Raw genomic sequence first — 20835 nt, 5'->3', positions numbered from 1 at the left:
TTCTACTCTCCCGCTGAAGACCTACATCTTTTTTTAAGAACATCCAAAATTTTTGAAGCCTTCGGATGTTCTTAACATGTTCTTAATTTCACAATTTTGTAAATATTTTTGCCTATTTTCCTAAGAAATTGGGTGTTTTAGGGTCTGCAAGCCAAAATCAAACCAATTTATTTTTAATCAAAAACTGACTTAAAATCCAAGTTTGAATTAGTTAATACCTGAAACGATATAGCCGGTTGCTACAATTATGGACAAAATATTTGAGACAAAGAGAATTTCCCTGTGAAATTTTAAACACCACAAATGATTTAAAAGCGCGTGAAAGTACAGTTGGAAAGTACAGTTTTAAAACTCTGAGTTTTAACATTAGGGAGAAAAAGACTTAGGATCTCAGGATCTCAGAATCTTGCTTCATTTAAGTCTAATAGAGTTGCCAGTCTTCTTCGAAACTCGACCGCCGATTTTTTTTCCGTATACCGCCATAACGCCATCATACTGCCATATTTTCCCGCCTTTACTATCATTGTAATGGACGATAACATCGTCTAAGATAGACAGTGAATTCTAAAACATGGATCACTAAACATATTCAAGGTGAGTTATAATGACTCTCATATGACTCTCTCAGTTTAAAAAAACCTACCCTGAGAATCAGAGGTTGAGTTTTCAATTGTGTTTTCAACGACGGGAGTAAAATTATCAACTTTGAACTTTATCCAAGATCTTGGATGGTCGTCATGGTTATTTTTCTCTGCGTTGATTGCGCGCTGAATGGAATCTCGATTGGTCGGCACGGATCAATATATAATTTTGGCCTGTGCTTTTCACGGTACAAAAAAACACCTTCTCATAGACTCGGTGGGAACTACTCCCACTGGAAAAACAACTGGCTAAAATATCCCCAGTGGAAAATTATTTATCTTCCAATTTTTGTCCTTTCTGAAAATAATCAAATAAACAAATCCTCACTGCAAAATATTTTCTACTTTTTCAATCCCAACTAATTTCTCTGACTTGAAAACAATGGAATTCAAATTCCCAGCCAAAAAAAAATATTGGGAAATCAATCAGAATTTCACTCAGTTATTTTTACCCCTACTGGGTCAGTGAGAAGCCGCTGTAAAAAAATATCCCAGTTCCACGACACCGAATGGATACTACTATAGAATATACCTTATCCGGGAAAAATGGCGGGGGAAAGTGAGGAAAATTTTGAGTGGATGACAAAATTTTTCCCTGACATTTTATCACCCGACCAAAACTTTTACTCCATTTTTTTATCCCCGACTAAAGTTTTTAACTGATTTTCCCCCGAACTTATTCAAATGCAAATTTGAATTACGCCTTTATTATCCGAAATTAGTGCTTTAAACGTCAAATTAAATCATCTTTTTTGGAGCTAGTGAAGGAAACCATTTCATTTGGACAATTTAGTTAGTTGGAAGTGACTAAATTGTAAATTGGTCGGGGAAAAGTGACGAATTTGAAATTTTGGTTCGGGAAAAGTGACGAAATATATGCCTCTAGGTGACGAAATTTTTCTCTGACGAAATTTTACCCCAACTAATTAAAACCCCGACATTTTGATAAGTTACTATACGATACAAACTTTTAGCATTTTTTCTTTGCAACAAAGAAAATTCCTAGAAAAATTTCCCTAAAAAGTCTATTTACATTGTCAATAAAGTCATTGAAATAATTTTGGCGGGCAATTTATCAATGCCAAGAGTGTCAAATAACGAGTGTCATGGTCGAACGTTCCAATTGAATAATAGTCCTTTTGAATGCTTAGCGAGCGAGACCACTACTTAGAAAGTCATGGAATGATATGACTTTTTATGATGCCAAAACCTTCTATGATGCTTGACAACAACATTTTGCAAAAAGAGAGCAGAAATCAAGTACACGAACAAAGTATATAACTCTTCGAAAATGTAAGTGTATAATTTAAGTTTTTCTTTAAATTTATTTCAAACGTTTATTCTTTCAACGCAATTCTTTTTGTCCCACGCATATTCTTGGATGGTCCTCGAATCTTAAAATTTCAACGTAATTACTCTAGATATTTTTTACGAACATCAGATAAAAAGGGTATTGCTGAGCTTCAAGCAGAGATGCATCAAGTACCATTTTCAACTAAGTACGAAATCTTTGGTATGACCCGACCGGGGGTTGAATCCAAGACCTTATTGCGCCGTAGCTAAATGCCCTAACTTTATACTACATACGGTTCAGTAGCGTAGACAGGAGGGGCGCAAAATTTGTGTAGGAGAGCAGATTTTTATGAGACTCTAATTATCTTTTTACATAATGAATAGATAATTACAGTATCATAAAAATCTGCTCTCCTACACAAATTCTGCGCCCCTCCTGCTGTCTACGCTGCTCCAGTCAGCTGATAATATATTCCTTATTTGATTTTAGAAAATCAGATCCATGAAATGGTTTGTCAATGCAGATTCTGCGACGAAAGGTTTAACAGCCGACAACTCCGCGATAAACATATCAAAGACTACCTGTTTTACCCATGCTTGACATGTGCTCAAAAATGCAATTCATTGACTGACCTTGAGCAACATTGTAAAGATTCAATTCACAGACCTCCCCCATTGGCTCCGGAAACACTAGACGAACAGTTGCAACTATACCTCCAAGGTAAAATTGTTTCTGATTTGATTATAATTGGTTCAATTTATCATAGCTTGAAAAGTTTCATTCTTTTTATTCTTACGCCAATAATATAATGACAATTTTTCAATTTTCATTACTATGATAAAACCATGCGGTCACCTTCTTTGTTTAACCTTCTTTATGACTATGAGTGTGGCCGCTAGTCTTGCTTTTTAACCTTTTAAGACCAAATGTATCATTCCTTTTCACTTACTTACTTATCTAGGTGCGTACTACCTAGAGAAAGTCATTGTTACTCGTACCGATCGTCGAAGAGCAAGAATTTTTGTACAAGATTTTCTCAAAAAGATCATGAGGAACGTTATAAGACAACCCAATGGTAGAATGTACTCACAAATAATCGAACCAGCCGGAAGTACGTCAACCCAAACCAAAATCATAGTTGCTGATGAATTTGACTTCAATATTGTCCTAAAGGAAACGTTTCAACAATTTATTCACAGTGGTCGGACTGTCGTATTTGATATGGAGCATGTATGTTTTTTCATTCTTATGAATCATGGGTAATCAGGACTGATTGTGCTTTAATAACATCTTCCTGTTTGTCAGACGTAAACACCCCTGTCTCACAGCCCTATTGGAACTTTTTAGAAATTCCTATTGAAATCCCAATGGGGATAGAAATTCTATTGTTCAAAGGTTAAAAAATCCAGAGTGCAATTTTTAAACATTTAATTTCGAGTGGGGATGAAATATAAGTCAATTTCCCAGTGGGGCTAAAATTCCAGGGTATCATCCTACTGGGACGAAATTTTTGCCAGATTTTCCAGTGGGGCTGGGTCCCAGCGGGTCTGTGACACAGGAGTGTACATAACAATCTTCTAGATTTCGGCTAGCAGGAGAACCGTTATTTTTGCGAAGTCCTGAAGTACTCATTACACATGGGGGCCCCGTAAAATGTGGGTATGGGCTTTCCTCTTGAACTAAAAGTGCGACAAGCGCACTTAGTGCAAAGATTGACCCAAGCTAAGGCACATTTTTGGCTTTATCTGTATTCTCTATTTATAACATATGGAATATGATTATGTACTAATTTTTCCCGAGATTTTTCGGTCCGTTCTGATTAAAGGAATTAGCAAGTTTATGTATCTGTGTTTATCAGCGACGGAGATGATTGGCTTCCGATTTGTCTAGATCCTAATTAGCTGAGACACTTTACCATCCTCGACTTTTCGGGTCAGAACTGGGGGTTTTTCCAAATTGCTTCTGTCACTCCGCCAGTACAAATACATAAAGTTGCCATTTCACCATAGTATGACTTTGAACCGTTACATCAACGCATTGGATTGAGAGACCTCTTTCCAAATGAGAAAGTGGTTGTTCCGAATGGATATGTTGCACCGTTACACAGAAACAATGCACCACCTAATATTACCAGGCTGTCGTACTACCAACAATTTATACCTAGATGGGTCCAAGAAGATTTGTATGTAAAAATTAAAAACGCCCTGGATGAAATTGATATCGGCGACCTAGGTACGTTCCGTTCATTGTTTTAAATTCATTTTGGGGAACGAACAGTATGACGTCTTAAATTTAGGGGAAGAGAACGCTATTGTTTGGCCTAATGTGTTTAGTGTGCAAAACATTTTATGGTGTCAAACCATTGTTTGTTTTCCCCTTCAAATAATTAGATCTTATTGGTTGAAAGGTTTATCACGTGACTTTACGTCCCGGGGGGGGGGCAGCTGGGCAAAATGACCGACGGGTATGTGTGGGCCCTAAGGATACCTTTTCCAAGATGTTTAAAATGCACGGTAAGGGTCGGAAAAACTAAAGATGCACTGTAAGGGTATTCAGAAAATTCATGAAAAATCTAGAATTTTGACCAAAAATGCTAGAATTTTGATCATTTTTTAAAACGAAAAGGATTGAAAATTTGGGGGAAAACGCAGTCTAAGGGTATGATTTTCACCGATTTTTGCTGCACTGTAAGAGTGCAATTTTAAAAGCAAATTTTTGGCCCGCACATACCGTCAGTCCGCAAACCCAGTGCCCCCCGGGCTTTGCGTTACGAATAATGCCTTTATATCAATGCTTCCAGATAAATTTTCATTTGTGTACCTCTAAATACATGGGTTTAATTTTCACAATATTTTTCTTCGTTGGATTTACTAGAGGTTAGATTGAAATGTTATCCAAATGGACCAGCAATCACGATGTTTATCAAGCACATCCCTGGAATCGATCACGAAATTAGTATCGACCTTTCTGCATCAATCAAAACTAATATCCCTGTTAACATCTACGGATGGCCTAGAGAAGAAACAGAGGACGTCTTATCTGATCTTCAAATTGCAAAAATTGAAGAAGCAGGCATCATTTTAGTACCAAAACACCAACGATTTTGGTATATATCTTTCTCAAAAGCTATTACATCTCTGATGCAATTCATTGATGGAGCTAATGAGTGCCGACGAACTTGTCACAAGGTTCTGAAACGTGATTTCAAGACGTGGCAATCGGAACCATACGCCGGAGGCTTGAAAGGAATTTCCACCTATTTGTTTAAGGTAATGCAAATTTTTTCACTTTTTCTTATACTTTTATTGTGAAATTGGTCTAATGCTTCAGCATCACGAACTGAGGGGTCCAAGTTTGGATCACTACTACCCGCATTGTTTCTGTTTAGTTATCCTGGGATGGGTGAAGGTATTAGGATTTAGGGAGGCTGAGTATGTGCGTGCCAGATTAGATGACCTCTTAATGTGACCCTTAGAGATCAGATATTTTTTACAAAAACTCCTTTGGAAATTCCTTTCAAGCCTCCGGCGTATGGTTCCGATTGCCACGTCTTGAAATCACGTTTCAGAATCTTGTGACAAGTTTTCATTAGCGAATTGCATCAAGATTGACAGCTTTTGAGAAATATTTTCTCCATTTAAAAAAAAATTCCAACTATTTTGAATTTCTGTCATTTTTTGGTCTGCTAATGTGAAAAACCTAAGATCATTAGGAAACACTTCTTGACTTCTTGTTCTTTTTACACCAACTCGGATGGAGCACCCATTTTTGCTTAAATTCCCTCGGGTACGTCTGTTTGAATTAAAGATTGTTGTGCTTTTCATGTTAACCCTTAAGTGTTAATATCGTATATATCAGACATGGGCTATGTAGGAGGGCGAAGCCCTCCTGTAATGCCCAGTTTGAGTTAGAAATTGTCATTTTTGGTCTAACTCGTAGGAATTAGATTGGGCTTCATGGTCAAGCAAAAAAATCAAAAGTGAGTCTTTCCAGCGAGATTTTAAGCCAAAAATGCAAAAAAATGCAAAAATTTGACAAAAATCCTCTTTTTTAAGATTTTGACCGTTTTTTGAAAATCTTTGGTCAACAATTGATCCAAGAACCTCCAAATTTGGCCCTGTTTTACTTGATTCTGTCCTCCAGCGAATTAAATTGAAGTTTTATCATTGCATTGGGCATCCTTCCATCATTCAGGCAGGTACTTTAATTTCCATTACCTACCCCCCCCTCTTAACTGCCGCCCACCCCACCCTTCCTAAATCGGAAAGAGAAGACTCTAAGCTATCCAACGAGCTATGAACGAACTTCTAACTCCTTCTAGTTCTCGAGATATAAGCCTTTAAAGTTTGAACTAGCAATTTTCTTTTAAAAAAATGACCGTGGCACTTAAAGTGTTAAATATCATCAACTATAGATCAATCCCACGTTAATATGTATCCACCTTTAAGCATCACTTGTTTTGGATAAATGAAGAAAAGTTCGACGAGAAGGAAAATTATTGGGCTAATCAAAACATCGGCCAATGCTACATGGATATGCTGGAATCACTGGCAGAGAAATGTCGAGCAAAACATCTTCCAAACTATTTCAATATCCAAGAAAATATATTGGAGAATAAGCAAACCAGAGTTTTAAACAAGCTGGCAAAGTTTTGTGAAGAACGAAGATTGGAATTACTTCACATCCATATGAGGTGAACGCACTGAATGCGAATATTAAATTGCAACCTTTTTATGGTCAAGACCCTATAACACGAATATTTCTGTAATATTTTACATTATGATTGAGTTTTGAAAAAGTGTCTGTCACAAAAAATTGTAGTGATTGCCTAAGGTTTGTCAGGTGGCTTTTTTGAAAAATTATAAACAAAAAATGTTTTTTTCTGAAAGAAAAAACAGTTTACACATAGAGCACTACTTTTCTGCTATACCCAATCGTCTTTTGATCTTACCACCGGTACGAAACCATACTTTTTCCAGTTCCTATCCTGTCTTGAATGAACTGAATGAGTTCAAGGTTGTATTAACATCCTTGCTTACATATGGAAAGTTGATTTACGTTGCCATTGACAACGGACGTTTTTTATTCCTGGCTTTGATTGTTTGACATTTACTGTAGACGTGTTTCATGTGATTACACGTTACCATGGATACTGTGGATTTCTAGTAATTATAGTTGAAGTGACCAATTAGAAAATTTGAAAACCCGGAAATATTAGTATTGAGCAGATACTTTTTGATTGAATAGATTATTTCAAGCTTTAACATCCACACTTAAATCCGTTATGCGTGCCGGCGGAGTTTTAAGGAAAATGCGCTGTTTTTCATGGCAATGATACTAGCTGAATTCAAGCTTTCATTTGATTGGTTATTTCTCTGTAAAAACAAAACGATGTATTGAATCTTGAAGAATTTAGTCGCCTTGACTCAGATTTCAAATTAAAACTTGTTGGTGCATCGATGGATCAAAATGTTTCTACGATGCATCTCATTGGTTTGTCGTTATAGTCACGTGTTCCAACAAACCAATCAGATTTACCGTTCAATAAGAGTATAGTAGCCTCTATGACAATGGGATTGAAATGAAGAAGACTTCCTAGCCGACACACTAAGTTGCTTTAACGTTTATCTAGCATTCACAACGTTCATATAATGTTATATAAACGTTGAAACAATGTTTTGTACCAGCTGGGTTAAGCAGGAATAGATGTCTGATATATATTGTGTAACTTAAGGGTGAAATGTATAAGTAAATGATGTTTTTGTTGAAGCATCAGTTTCTTTCCCGCTTTTGACAGGGACGCACGTGCTGAAATTTCGCATTTTTTTCTGATTTTGGTGTTATACCAGAGCAAAAGCAAGGTATGTATGAATATTTCCTATTTAGTTTCCTTGAAACTATTATTGTTAGATTTTGGATGAACCGAAATTTCTCAATCTTTGGTCTTTTCTTTTGACTTTTAGATAGCACACCGTTATGCAAACGTCATAATTATTACTTTTAACACTTGACCGAAAATCAATCCCACAATCCTTTTCGTCTTAATTAAAAAGTCGTGAAAGTCATTACTTTTTCTTTGTAGTTGAGTGTAATTTGCATGCAGGCGTAGTTAACGCGAAGGGTGATGGGATTGAATTTCGGTCAAACAGAAAAACCAATGTCTATTTTTAGATTCACTGCGGTATGCTATTGTATTGATTTTTGTATTCTTGTTCATTCTTTTTTCATCAATTGTTTCTTTCAGGATGATGAACAACTTGGTTTGTATCAGCTCTCTTTGTCTTCTACTGTTATTATTACCAATCACAGCAGGTAAAATTCTATTCAGCTAAAATCTAATAGTCAGGGGAAAATTTAATGCCCCTGTCTCATCAGTTGACTCCGTGAGATTCTTTTCGCCGCTGGGAAAAGAATGAAGAAGTTGATGCCAATTGGGAACGGAAAATGTCCTTTGTTTGTGAATGGGGGTTTTATTGGTCACATATTGTTTAGTACTGCTCAAAATTCGATGGGGATTCCAAAACCTTACTCTCTTTGCACTAGTGGACTTGCCAGAAGGTTCAGTGTCCAATTTATGAAATTCAATGGTATTATTCTCATCGGGAGCAAATTTAGGCCAATTCCTCTAGCGGGTAGAGGTACAGCCAGGACTCTAGAGCAGGTGTATACTTTTTTAAATGGCGCAAGATGGTCTCTCATCTACCTTAAACACATAAAATTTCTTCCATAGCAAATGAGGATTGTCAAGATGCATCACCGTTATGTAAACACATTGCGTCAAATTGTGACGTTCACGTTATGTTAGCTGTTGCTTGCCAGAAAACGTGCGGCGAATGTAGCGTGGATGGTAACACTAACAATCACTTGGCTAATTTAAACGGCGCAGTCAGAATTGTAACTTCTACTCGAACAGGTATGTGTGTGCCCAGGCTGCGTGCATCCCAGAAATAGTTTAATCATCATATCTTCCCAGGAATACAAGGTTCCTTTGTTGACAGGTTACTTGCCCACTCCCGGCTCTCAGCCCCCCCCCCCTAGTGAGGTGAAAGTCACAAATGATGCATGGTGTAAAGGAATTACCTTATTGGTATATATTTTCGCGTGTTACAAATTTTCGCGGGTACTTAATTTCGCGAGTTTTTTGGTCAATTTTCGCGAAATTTAATACTGTTTAAATTTTTCAAAATTACAAAATTGCGAAATTAAATACACGCGAAAAAAATTTTCTTAGTATTTTGTTAGTATTTTAACATCAAAAACGTTGTGTTTCAAGCAAAATCAGTCTTTTTCTTGCTTTATATTCCCACTTTCTGAAAATACCTAGTTTAGTAAATCGCGAAAATTAATACACGCGAAAATTTTCCAGAAGTCGGCAATCGCGAAATTTAATACACGCGAAACACGTTTTTTCGAAAAAAATTCGCGATTCGCGAAAATTTGTAACACGCGAAAATATATACCAATAAGGTATGAGCTCTGAAAATTTTAGACTAAAAGGGATCTCATTCCAATGTGAAATTCTTCCTCAAAAGTTTTCCCCTATAATTTCCTACTTAATAGTCACCCATTCTTATACGTACTGTAATTAAAAGTCCCCGTTCGATTGTTCTTAGTTCAAAATGGTGGACTAACTAAAAGGCAAGAAATGAAACAGCGTCAACAAATGCAACGAAAAGCAAGAGCTGAAAAACGTAGATTGCAACGTATCATGAAAAGAAAACTCCGGATGGAACGAAGAAAAGAACAACAAAGAAGAAGAGCTGAAAAGAAAAGAAATCAAATGAAAAATAAAAACAAACAAAAACCGAAACCTAAAACAGAAACGCCACCAATTGAGCCACCTGTGAAACCCACCCCAGTTAAGCCAACTCCAAAACCTTCGTCTGGAACAGGACCACGAGACAGCCTGCTATGTAAATATATGAATTTATTTTTTACTTCTCACTACAAAGCCCCCCTCTTCAAACTAAGTGGGAATAATGCGGAATATTTGCTAGGTTAGTGTTTTTCTGTTAAAGTGTACGTGAAATTTCTATAGCCCGAGTCTCCGTACATTAAATGGGAAAATATAGTCAGGGGAAACTGGTGAAATGTTTAAGTAAGTGACGGAGAAAAAAGAAATTCTCAAACTGATATTTCTTAAACCTGACTTAAATATTTCTCTATTGCGGATTCCACCAGTACCGTAAGTTGGTCTAATATCGACATCCCTCTTCTAATTTCGACACCCTTCTTTAGAGATAGGAATGATGGGAAGCTCGTAATCATTGATTCATTGATTGAAACTAATTTATTTTTGCTTAGCGATCAGGAGAGGAATAAATTTTTTGTCTATCAGTGATTCCGATCTTCCTATTATTCCTATCTCTAAAGAAGGGTGGCGAAATTAGAAGTGGTTGATGTCGACATTAGACCAATCTACGGTATTATCAAACCTTTGTCAACTCTACAAAACGTTTTCCTTGAATGTTCGAGCTATAGATACTCCCACTGTATAAAATCTTGTTTTAAAATAGGAATGAGTGTGTTTTTAGTCAAAACTACGACCTAAAATTTTCTTTCCACGAATCTTAGGTACTTACATTTCGTTAAAAATGGGTGTCTTCATATTTCTATAGTATGTATCATAAAATTCCTTACGATAACCAAAGCGATAACCCACTAAAATCCCACTTTTCATATAAAAATTCCAATTTTTACATATTCAGCTGAATGTTTTGAAAAGCATAACGTGTACCGAAGCAGACACAGAATGACAGATCCACTTTCATGGGATAATGCGTTGCAACGTTCTGCTCAATTGTATGCTGAGGAATTAGCACGAACGAAGAACTTCAAACATAGTAGTGATCTTGCTGACAAAGGAGAGAATCTATACTATGGTTACAGTTCTGGTCGTGTGACCAAGGAAGGAAGATGTACGCGAGCACTAGACTTATGGTTAGTATCGCCTGCACCAGTATGCTCCTAATTTTTTGGTCCGTATTTATGATGTAGAGTATAAATTTTTCCTGTTGGAATGGGAAGTCAACGTTTTCCTTTGGGAGCTGTGGTTATAAGGTACATCTCACTTGGGAAAAATCCTTCTAATTTTTTTTTTACACCAAGTTTTTTTGTGCTAGGGGATTGTACTATGGCTGCCGTAGTGTGTAGTTATCATCTATTTTGGCTCTTGCGGTTGGGGTTAGACTTAGTGCTTTAGATGTGACGATACGCTTGCCAAGTGAATGCGTTTTCGTCTGAGCCGACACATGCCCTACACCAGGCTATTGGCAGCTTTGTCGGTCACACACCTCTAGTCCATCTAAGTGGAGGACTTGTGTTCTTAGTGGACGAGTCCGGCTGTACAGATCTCGAAGTGATTTCGACAGGATAGCTATCATGCTATAATGCACCATCATATATTTTACGAATAAGACAAATCCCCGGAAAAATCTTGATTTTTTTTGCTCGAAAAGGGTTTAAAATTTGAAAAAATGCACTGTAAGGGTATGAATTTCACCGATTTTTTTCTGCACTATAAGGGTGCGATTCTAAAAGCCATTTTTTTCGCCGCACATACCGTCAGTTGGTAAACCCACTGTCCCCCCCCCCCCCCCGGGACAAATCTTACTATATAAACTTCATTTCAAAAATTTGTAAACTTTCCATAGGTATGACGAGATCAAGGATTATAACTTTTCAACTGGAACGGGAACACCTGGCAAAATGATAGGACATTTCACGCAAATGGTTTGGAAGGACTCAAAGAGGATCGGTATCGGAATGGCAATCAGTAGAGATCAAACTCATATCTATGTTGTGGCGCATTATGCTCCGAAAGGGAATTATATTGGACAGTTCACTCAACAAGTTCAAAGATTAAAATGATTTCCATCAAGTTCTGATGTAGCCACTAAATTCTGAAGACTGGAATTCGTGATATTCACGACGTAATGTTTTGTAAGGAATACCACTTAAAAAGACCGGGTGTTTGTCGCTATTTTTGAATTTAAACAGTGAAATTAGTGGAAAACGCCTGGGTTATTTTTGGCGCTTCCCGTACAAAACATTACGTCATTAATATCACGAATGGATTTCTCCATAGTAGTTTCTGGTAACCGTCAATTGTCTCAAAATGGCAGCCGGAGCTGCAGAAACTGATGGAAATTTCGCCAGCCTGAAACCAGTCTTCAAAGTTCAAATTTTCGTAACACTCAACCTTCTAATCGTATTTTAATTATTTTTCTAAATCAAGTGTATATTTTCGTAATAAAATCTAAAGTATAAGTTTCTTTCTTAAATTACAAATAGCTTATCTATACGATACATATATCTATAATATAACCTTGCTCCTACCCATCCCGGGAGGGGGGCACTGACCTTGACGGACAACATGGACACTGTCAGGACAAAAAATTGAAAGTCAATTTCCACCCTAACAAGTGGCAAAATGACTAAAAGTAGACGAAAAACTGAAAAATTTTCTCATTTTTTTCCCTGAAAAATTGTCCAAATAACCAAAAGTGGACCCTGTCAGATGCACATCTTGAAAATTAGTAGATTTTGGACCCTGTCAGATATCTTCAGAGCCTAAAAAAGGGACCCTGATCAGCGGCATGTCCCGCGTACCCTATTTCCCCCCCCCCCCCCCCCCCCCCCCCCCCCGCCCCGGGCTACCCATGTCTTCTTTTCCAAAAGTATTGTTGAAAAGTACAATTTTTCATACGAAAAACTATTTTTGAGGGCATCGAAGATTTTTCATTACAAACAAACTTTACAACATTAAGCTCGATTATAAAAATTTTTTCAAATAAGAAAGACAAAATGAATAAATATATATCTGTTCGTGTGTTCTTTTAATATTTCCCAAAATGTAAGTTTGGCGAAAAAAATTGCGACGATAATTCCTATGTACATAAAATCTTGAATGACGGTGATGTGAGTTTGCCAAAGATTTCAAGTGTGTTGTAAATAAAGTTGGATTCTTGTGACTATAATGCATTCTGGGAGTATTCTGTTACAATTCTCTTTACAAGAATTTGATGACAGCAAATAGAGATGAAAGTAATAAGAAAAGTGATGATGTCAGCATCGTTCCATTGTTTCCTGGTTTTGGAGTTGGTCTCGGTTCTATGGGTTGAAAAAACAAAATCATTAGATCTTCATTGATATATTTGGACCGCATATCTTAATTTGAAAATTTATTGTCTTTCTAGGTTGTAGTAATCGAGTGATTGCGCTTGTCTTGCGCTAGACTAGCAAACTATGTCAAGTGGGCAGGAACATAAAGGCGGCGGGCGTTTGCTAGAATAAGAGCTACGTAGGAGAACAAGCAAAAGTTGGTGAGAGGCTGCTGCTTTCAGCCCTTGCCGCCGACAAAATTTCTTCCTAGATCCTACGCTTACCTAACTCCTACGCTCATTTCCCCACGTGATACCGTTCCAGCCCGACTGCTATCTGGTACTCGATGTAGAAATTTTCTTCCGACACGCTAAAGCTCTGAAGGTCGGGAAAATTTTAACATCTGGAACCTTTGGGTTACCATTTTTCATTTTTCTGTAAGGTTTCTCAGGCAGCAGAGATTTTCATGCTAAATTCAGTCGGGTGCAACCGATGGTCAAGCAAAAAGTGTAAGGACAGCTAGACACGACTGTGATGCGGTACATCAAACGATGACTACTATAGGTCTCCGATGGTGATATTGGCCCGCTCCTTCAGAGCTTTAGCGTGGGCGGCCGCCAAAACACCATCGGAATATCAGATAAGCCCGACTGGCGTGCCAGTCTAGTCTTGCGCTTGTCCCATACCCTAATTCGATTAGAATTTTATAAACTCATTATTATGGAGTTTATGTATGTGTGTTTTTCTGCGACGGAGACGGTAAAGGTTCTAATTTGTCTAAATCCTGACTGACTGAGGACGACGGTAAATCAGCACTTTTACCGCGTCCTCGATTTTTCGGGTCAAAACTGCGGGTTTTTCCAAATCGCTTCAGTCACTTTACCGTCCTCAAAAGTGAAATACATAAATTTGCTATCGTCGTAAAGAAGGGCTGTACGGAGCAATAAACATGTGATAAAATTGGTACCAAGACTCTAACATAAAATGGAGTGATATCATTGCGTTTTAAATCTAAGACTTAGAACGCCATGAGTGATGTGAATTTCCCCAGCTGGCTACAACGTTGTTTTCAACGTACATCTAACGTTATGTGGACGTTGTGAACGTTAGATAAACGTTGAAACGACATTGTGTGCCAGCTGGGATAAGAATTACTTACCATTTGTAGTTGATGCAGTGTATTTTACTGAATATTCACTGCCACCATTTCGTTCAGTATAAACGCCAACTTGGAATTCATATTCTGTACTGTTTCGCAAACCACTGATAACCATCGGTGAGGATCCTGATTTCATCATTGTTGTACTGTTGCCTTTAATGTTGTATCTGACGTAATTGACACCTTGATCGGCCGATAACCATGACAACGTGAGCGTATCAGCGTAAATTTCAGTATGCAAAGCAACAGTAACATTATATGGAGCTTTTGGTGCTGGAAATTGTTAAAAATACTTTGATTATGTTTTGAAATTGATTGCACATATTTTTGTTCGAACATATAAAACAACGCAAATGCCTACCTGAAAGTAAAAGTTCCGTAGGTTTGCCATCGAAACATTATATGCTTATATTCCGTTCGTTCTTATAAAAAAACACGAATAAAATTCAATAAAATTGAAATATAGCTTATTGAAAATATCAAGATCATACTTACCCAAGGTGGAGTTCAGCCTGGCAATAGCTTCAGCTGTTGGACCTGCAGTACCATTCAGTGCAATGCCAGTAATACGGTAGACGAGCTCATCTGATTTTGAAGGGTGGAAATTAAAATCATACAGCTTGCTGGATTTTGTTTGTTCGGTCGATTGCGTTGTTGAAGCTTTGTTTCTCAAAATGTCAGCTTCAATTTCACATTTAGATTTCATTTCAGTGAATCTGTTATATCTGCATATTTCGAATTTATATTGAATAGATTTATCTGTTTCATTGGTTGAGTCTTGGATGTTTTGTGGGTTATCCCAGGTGACAGTTGCACTGTGAAATTTATTTGAGCTACCAGCAATGACTTTAAGATTTAATGGAATTCCTGGTACCACTGAAAAAGAAGGGTTTGACCTTTAGTGCCAGCTGGAAAGGTTTGAAAGTATTTGATGATCTCCAGCCTCTATTTATGAGAATAGAGTACTTTTGTATAGAGTGAAGGTCTTAGGAATCAATTATAATTAGTTTAAATCTTTCGAATTTAACGTCTCAAAGTTTTAGATGAAGCCATGTCTCCTCGACCATACTGTCGAGAACACTTTGTAGTACACCTTTGATTCATCATGAAAAATAACCTTTGCCTACTCAGGAGTTCTAGTTTTAGTTCTATATACGATTTGCACAATTTTCTTATAAAAAAGTGTATTATATGGCGTATATGGCATGTGGGATTTAGGGAAAAATACGAAATTTAGAGGCATTTTCGTCACTTTTCCACGACCAAAATTTAAAATTCGTCACTTTTCCCCGACCAAATTTACAATTTAGTTACTTCTCCCGATTAAATTGTCCAAATGAAATGGTTTCCTTCACTAGCTCGAAAATAGATCTTGTAATTCGACGTTTAAAGCACTAATTTCATTTCGGTTAATAGAGACGTAAAAAATTTGGATTTGCATTTTGGTTGGGAAAAACAAATCGGGTAAATATTTTGGTCGGGGATAAAAATAATCGGGAAAAAAATTTCGTCACCTCCTCAAAATTTTCATCACTTTCCCCCGACATTTTTTCCCCCGATAGGGTACTTTTTAATATACAAAATACATGGAAAAGTTTTTCTTTTTGATCGCTCTGTATGATACTGACTTCGGACATATTCGGACAAAAAATGACTTACAAGTATTTCCTGCCAGTTCAGAACGTTTAACACTGATATCTGTAGCCGATGAAAACAAATCATTGGTGATTGTTGTGCCAAGTTGGTAGTTGCATACTTTGAAGGATATGATTTCATTGATTCTTAACCCACTGAGCGTTAAATTAGGGCTAGAATGGCCTGTACTGAGAAAACCTTGAGAGTAGAAATAGCTTGGTTTGTTGGCAATTTCGTACGAGAATGCATATAGTGTTTCGTTATTGGAGTTATCAGCTTCATCGTGAATAACTGTAAAGCCACGTGCGTTACTATCGATTACCCGTTGACCTCCAGGCCATGCACATGCTGAAACATAAAACATAAAATCAAGATAGATTATAAATGTGTATTCGAAAAAACTGATATTTAGGGTGGAAGCGATGCTTATCACTCCCGGGGGGGATACTAGGGTTGCGAGCTGATGGGGAGGGTGCCGTCCAACTTTCGACTCTTGGGCCCTTACTGGTAATCAAAAGGAGAAAACAAAGGAAACTTTTGTGAATTTTTTACGACCCTTATTGGGACAAATTTGACCAATTTTGACCAAATTTCGATCTTTCCGGGGGTAAAAAGTTGAAATTTTCCTATTTCTCCGACCCTTAGTGGGACTGAAATTAGATTTTCTGATTTTTTTCCGACCCTTAGCGGGACTTTGGAAATCCAAAAAACGTACCCTTAAGGGCTGAACATACCGTACTATCCATTTACCTAAGTACCCCCGGGTTACCACTTTAAACGATTGATTTACTTGTGTTTTGTTTAACTATTTCGCTCTGGAAAGTCGGCTATAAACTCGTCCCTGATGAGAATAAAATATCTTGAAATTTTCAACCCTATTGGAAAACGATACTGAAGTTTTATCCTATCTCTAAATCCCATAAGCACTGCTCTCTAACGTATTAGAATTTTTAGCTGCAGACAGTATAAAATCCCACAAGACATTTTCCATCGCCAATTTGGTATTAAAGTGCTTTCGTTTTTACCATTGTTAAAAATATTCTCACCGGATCAATGATACAGGGCTGTTTTTATAATCAAATCAGTTTCTTTCTCATTAGAAATTTGCAAACATCAACAATCTTTGCTGGAGAATTAGCAATTTATCAGCAGATGGTTTTTATCAAAGCTATGGTTTGTTTAATTGAGCAGCCTTCTCTTCTTTTCACGATATCCCAATATCCAGGAAAGAAAAAAAATGACGTAGAAGAGAATAATTTTAGCTAATAATATTTTGAAGTTCAAAAGTAACTTAGATGTAAACAATGACCATGTTGTGAGAGGGGGGGGCTTCGTAAGTTACTAAATACCGAAATACCGGTGCGTGGGCTTAAGATTTCTCAAATATCGGTCAAAAATGCTTCGATATTTCAATACAGCTGTCCTTCAAGTACACGCTTTTTTTATAAGAATACGCTTTACAAGAATGTCCATGATAAAAATGTCCAAAACATTAAGAATAATGATAAGAATAAGAATAACATAAGATTAATGCTAAGAATATCACCGTCATGGAATTTGGCTACTCAAGCTAAGAATGCCTTTAGAGCATTTTCGATTATAAATTGTCAATTACCCCAAGTAAGGCTCGTCCCTTTCACAAAAATGCCATTTTATGCTTGAGACGTATGTACTAAATATTAAATCTAGTGTCTGGATAAGGATCATAACCTAAGAATGCTGTAAGAATATTATAGGATGATTTTCCCAAAAAAGTTAAGAATATCCATGATGAAATGGATTTACACCATTCTTATAAAAAGAAGCGTGTACCAAAATACCGGTCAATACGAGACTCTCTGAAGCCCCCAGTACTATCTCGGGGTTTTAGCAGAATATCAAGCAGAGAATTACCCAAAAAAAAGGTGGATAGAATTTACTCGTATGTTTACCTGCGAAAGAAACCAGCGCGAACAAAGCAACCGATATTTTCAACATCATTTTTGTTTTTTTCTAAAAAACTTTACTGAATTCTGAAATAAAAAGCAGATGAAGATTAAAGTATGTATATTTCTTATGAAGCTGTTGTAAAGCTCCCTTATATCTTATATATCTTGTTAATATCGAATACTTTACCAGACTTTAAACTTATATTTATTACCCATTTATTCACCAATAACTTCAGTAGAGTCAGCAGCAAAAAAGTTCAAATTTTGAAAATTTCAAAAAATTATTGCGAAAATTAAAACGCTGATAAAAGCAAACTGTCAAACTACACAAAATTAAATTGTGACTCAGAATAAAATTGAAAACGCCCTATTCAGATTCAATGTGTAATACTAGAGAAGTTTATTTATGTTTACAATGGTCTTAACAGCCTTAACAGCAACATAGCACTGTGAATGTTATTTTAATTTGCAGCTACAAAATTCATCTCCCCTGTTTTGCCACAACAAAGCTCTCTCTCTCTATCTCTCCTGCTCTGTAGTCTGTGATTGCTCCCCTTATTTTTCGTTGTATCACAAAAAGCCCTCCATCGTAGTTATTTGTTTGCATAAAGCTTTTGAACTTTTTTTTTAAAATGTTTTATAGTAATTAATATTGAAGGCAAATGTTTAAATTCAAGCTTTTTTGATAATTTTTGTTATAACATAAAAGTTTTTGATATTTTACTTTATCATAATTTTCACGAGGTATTATTTCATGCCTCTGAGATGGAGTGTGTTGGGTTTCTGGTGTGAGTAATAGGAAAAAAATATTATTATGGTTTAGACCACGAGTTTTTAGCCTGCCATCCAGCTTTTTAGGTAAATGTGCGCCATCAATTTCAAAAAGGAAATAGGGATCGAAGTAGTAGAAATTGGGTATAACGCCTAAAACACCTCAATAACACCCTATGAATAAGAAAATAAGAACAATTTGAGGCTCAAAATGCCAAAAAAATAAGAACAGTCGAGTCTACTGGTTCCAATTGTATTTCAAAAAGGAAATAGACCTAAGACTACTATGGAATAATTCACCCAAACTGATGATTTCACTTTTCCAAACCTAGAAAGATAAAGACATTCCGTGACAATCGAAATTAAACTTTATCCAGCTTTTTATCCAACCCAAAACGTCCGAAAAAGCTAACGAATAACCAAAAAAGTGTTGCCGAGACAGGGGTGTATAAAATGAAAGACTGTAAAACCGCACAGTCGATTCTTATCATGTCAGCCACGCCCAAAAAGGTTTTTCTTTCACCATCAAACTTTCTAAGAAATATACCTTATCGGGGAAAACTTCGTCGGGGAAAAGTGATGAAATTTTTCCTGACGAAAATTTTCCCCGACGAAGTTTTCCCCGATAAGGTATGATCTTCTACAAACCAATCCCTCTTTTTTGTTAAGAGATCGACTCTCCTACAACATATCACTTTCTTTGAGTAAACTAAAAATATATTACAATTATAATTTAGACTCCCTTTACACTACAGGAGATACAATATGACATGTATTGCTAAACATGAAATAGTATGATGACAGAAAGTCATCACTAATCCGGTATTAAGTTCAAAGTTCATCACTTAGATGATTCAAGGACATATATTAAAAGTATAAGTAATTCGTATAGAATCCTTAGAGCCCTTGTGTACTAACGCACTTTGTAATAACGCCACACTTTATTATACACCTTGACACACTTTGTAACACCTTGTAGCACTTTGTAATACCTACCTACCTCTTTTATTGCAAAGTGTGGCTTTTATTACAAAGTGCGTTAGTACACCTTGTTGACGTTCTATTCTAATTGCCCATAGTAACAAAACTGAATCATCACAATTACCTACTTTCATTTGGTATTAACTAATCGAATAATACATCCCTGTCTCACAGCCCCGGCGAAACCTTTCCTCGCAGCGAGGATGACAATTTCTATTGAAATCTCAATGGGGATAAAATTTCTATTGTTCCAAGATTAAAAAATCCAGTAGGGATGGTTTTGGAGTGCAGTTTTTAAACATTGAATTTCGAATGGGGTGAAATCAAAGTCAATTTTCCAGTGGGGCCGAAATTCTGGGTTTTTTTCGGACTGGGGACGAACTTTTTGCCAAATTTCAGTGCGGCTGGGGTCCCAGCGCCTCTAGACACAGGGGTGTAATAATTGACGTGGTCATTCGGTAGGGTCCCATTACAACGTATACTGTTTTTTTATAAGAACCTCTGAACTTTTGTTTGCTTTCGGCTGTTCTCAGTTTTTGGGTATTTTAAGCCTCAAACCGTTCTTATCCTGTTTTTAGTTCCAGGGCAAGAATGAAACAATTTAGCTTTATACCCTATTTTTACTCAACCCTCAATAAGCTTGAAACTTCAGTCATTTTAGGCCCAACTTAGTTCTTCAATAGTTTTTTGTCGTTTTTTGAGCCTCGTTCTTCTTATAAAATTGTTTATAAAAATAAGAGTGCAGCAGGAACATACCTTTTCAAAGTTATCTTTTAAGATTATTTAATTCTTTTTCAACCAAGATATAGACAACAGTATATTGCATGGCACTAATCAAAGGTTGTGACTTAGCATCCTCTCTAATGAACTGAGAAGAAGTGACTCATTGCCCAAACGCACAAATATCTTGCACTAATCCTCATCGCAATTTTCAGAGGACTTTGTTACCCTACCAACCGCAAAACTATTTTTAACAAAGTACTTTTCTATAAGCAAATAGCAACGTGAGAATGTTCTATTTTTGAGTTTGGGTTTAAAATAATTACTTTATAGGGCGCGGGGGGTACTAAAGGCTTGACGGCCGACGGGGTTGAACAACAGAGTGCAAAAAATGGAATCTCTATCAGAAAAAAATTGGAACCAGTCAGAAGTAAAATAATTTTTCCAAAAGCCATGTTGTGAAAATTACTACAAGTCTACCATGTCGGAACAAATTTGCAATTCTTTCAGATACTATCTTTTTAGATATTTCACTCAATGAAATGAAACAAAGTAGCAACGACCTACAAAAACTTTGAATACAAATCTAAGCTCCAGAGTAAA

The 20835-nt window shown here is 36.6% G+C and overlaps 3 protein-coding genes across 3 annotated transcripts; 2 read left to right on the top strand and 1 right to left on the bottom strand.

Moving 5' to 3' along the window:
• Nucleotides 1-1766: 1766 nt before the first annotated feature.
• On the top strand, nt 1767-6863 carry LOC136824071 (uncharacterized). Its single transcript, XM_067080230.1, has 6 exons — nt 1767-1934; nt 2425-2655; nt 2897-3165; nt 3945-4167; nt 4810-5204; nt 6384-6863. Exons 2-6 carry the CDS (start codon nt 2442-2444, stop codon nt 6630-6632), a joined length of 1350 nt encoding a protein of 449 aa, XP_066936331.1. The 5' UTR covers nt 1767-1934; nt 2425-2441; the 3' UTR covers nt 6633-6863.
• An 846-nt stretch (nt 6864-7709) lies between these two features.
• LOC136824070 (uncharacterized) lies at nt 7710-11874 on the top strand. Its single transcript, XM_067080229.1, has 6 exons — nt 7710-7796; nt 8180-8247; nt 8666-8848; nt 9549-9848; nt 10644-10875; nt 11589-11874. Exons 2-6 carry the CDS (start codon nt 8181-8183, stop codon nt 11803-11805), a joined length of 999 nt encoding a protein of 332 aa, XP_066936330.1. The 5' UTR covers nt 7710-7796; nt 8180; the 3' UTR covers nt 11806-11874.
• An 872-nt stretch (nt 11875-12746) lies between these two features.
• On the bottom strand, nt 12747-17866 carry LOC136824069 (uncharacterized). The gene is made up of 5 exons (XM_067080228.1): nt 17764-17866; nt 15857-16180; nt 14693-15073; nt 14198-14470; nt 12747-13047 (listed from the first exon to the last, which is right to left on the bottom strand). The coding sequence occupies exons 1-5, from the start codon at nt 17810-17812 to the stop codon at nt 12947-12949; spliced, it is 1128 nt and encodes a 375-aa protein (XP_066936329.1). The 5' UTR covers nt 17813-17866; the 3' UTR covers nt 12747-12946.
• Between the last annotated feature and the right edge of the window lie 2969 nt (nt 17867-20835).

This window comes from Clytia hemisphaerica, unplaced genomic scaffold (genome assembly GCF_902728285.1).
Source record: "Clytia hemisphaerica strain Z4C2 unplaced genomic scaffold, Clytia hemisphaerica genome assembly, whole genome shotgun sequence".
NCBI lineage: Eukaryota > Metazoa > Cnidaria > Hydrozoa > Leptothecata > Clytiidae > Clytia > Clytia hemisphaerica.
Note: the sequence above shows the minus strand (reverse complement) of the source record. Positions and strands in the feature narration are given on the sequence as shown.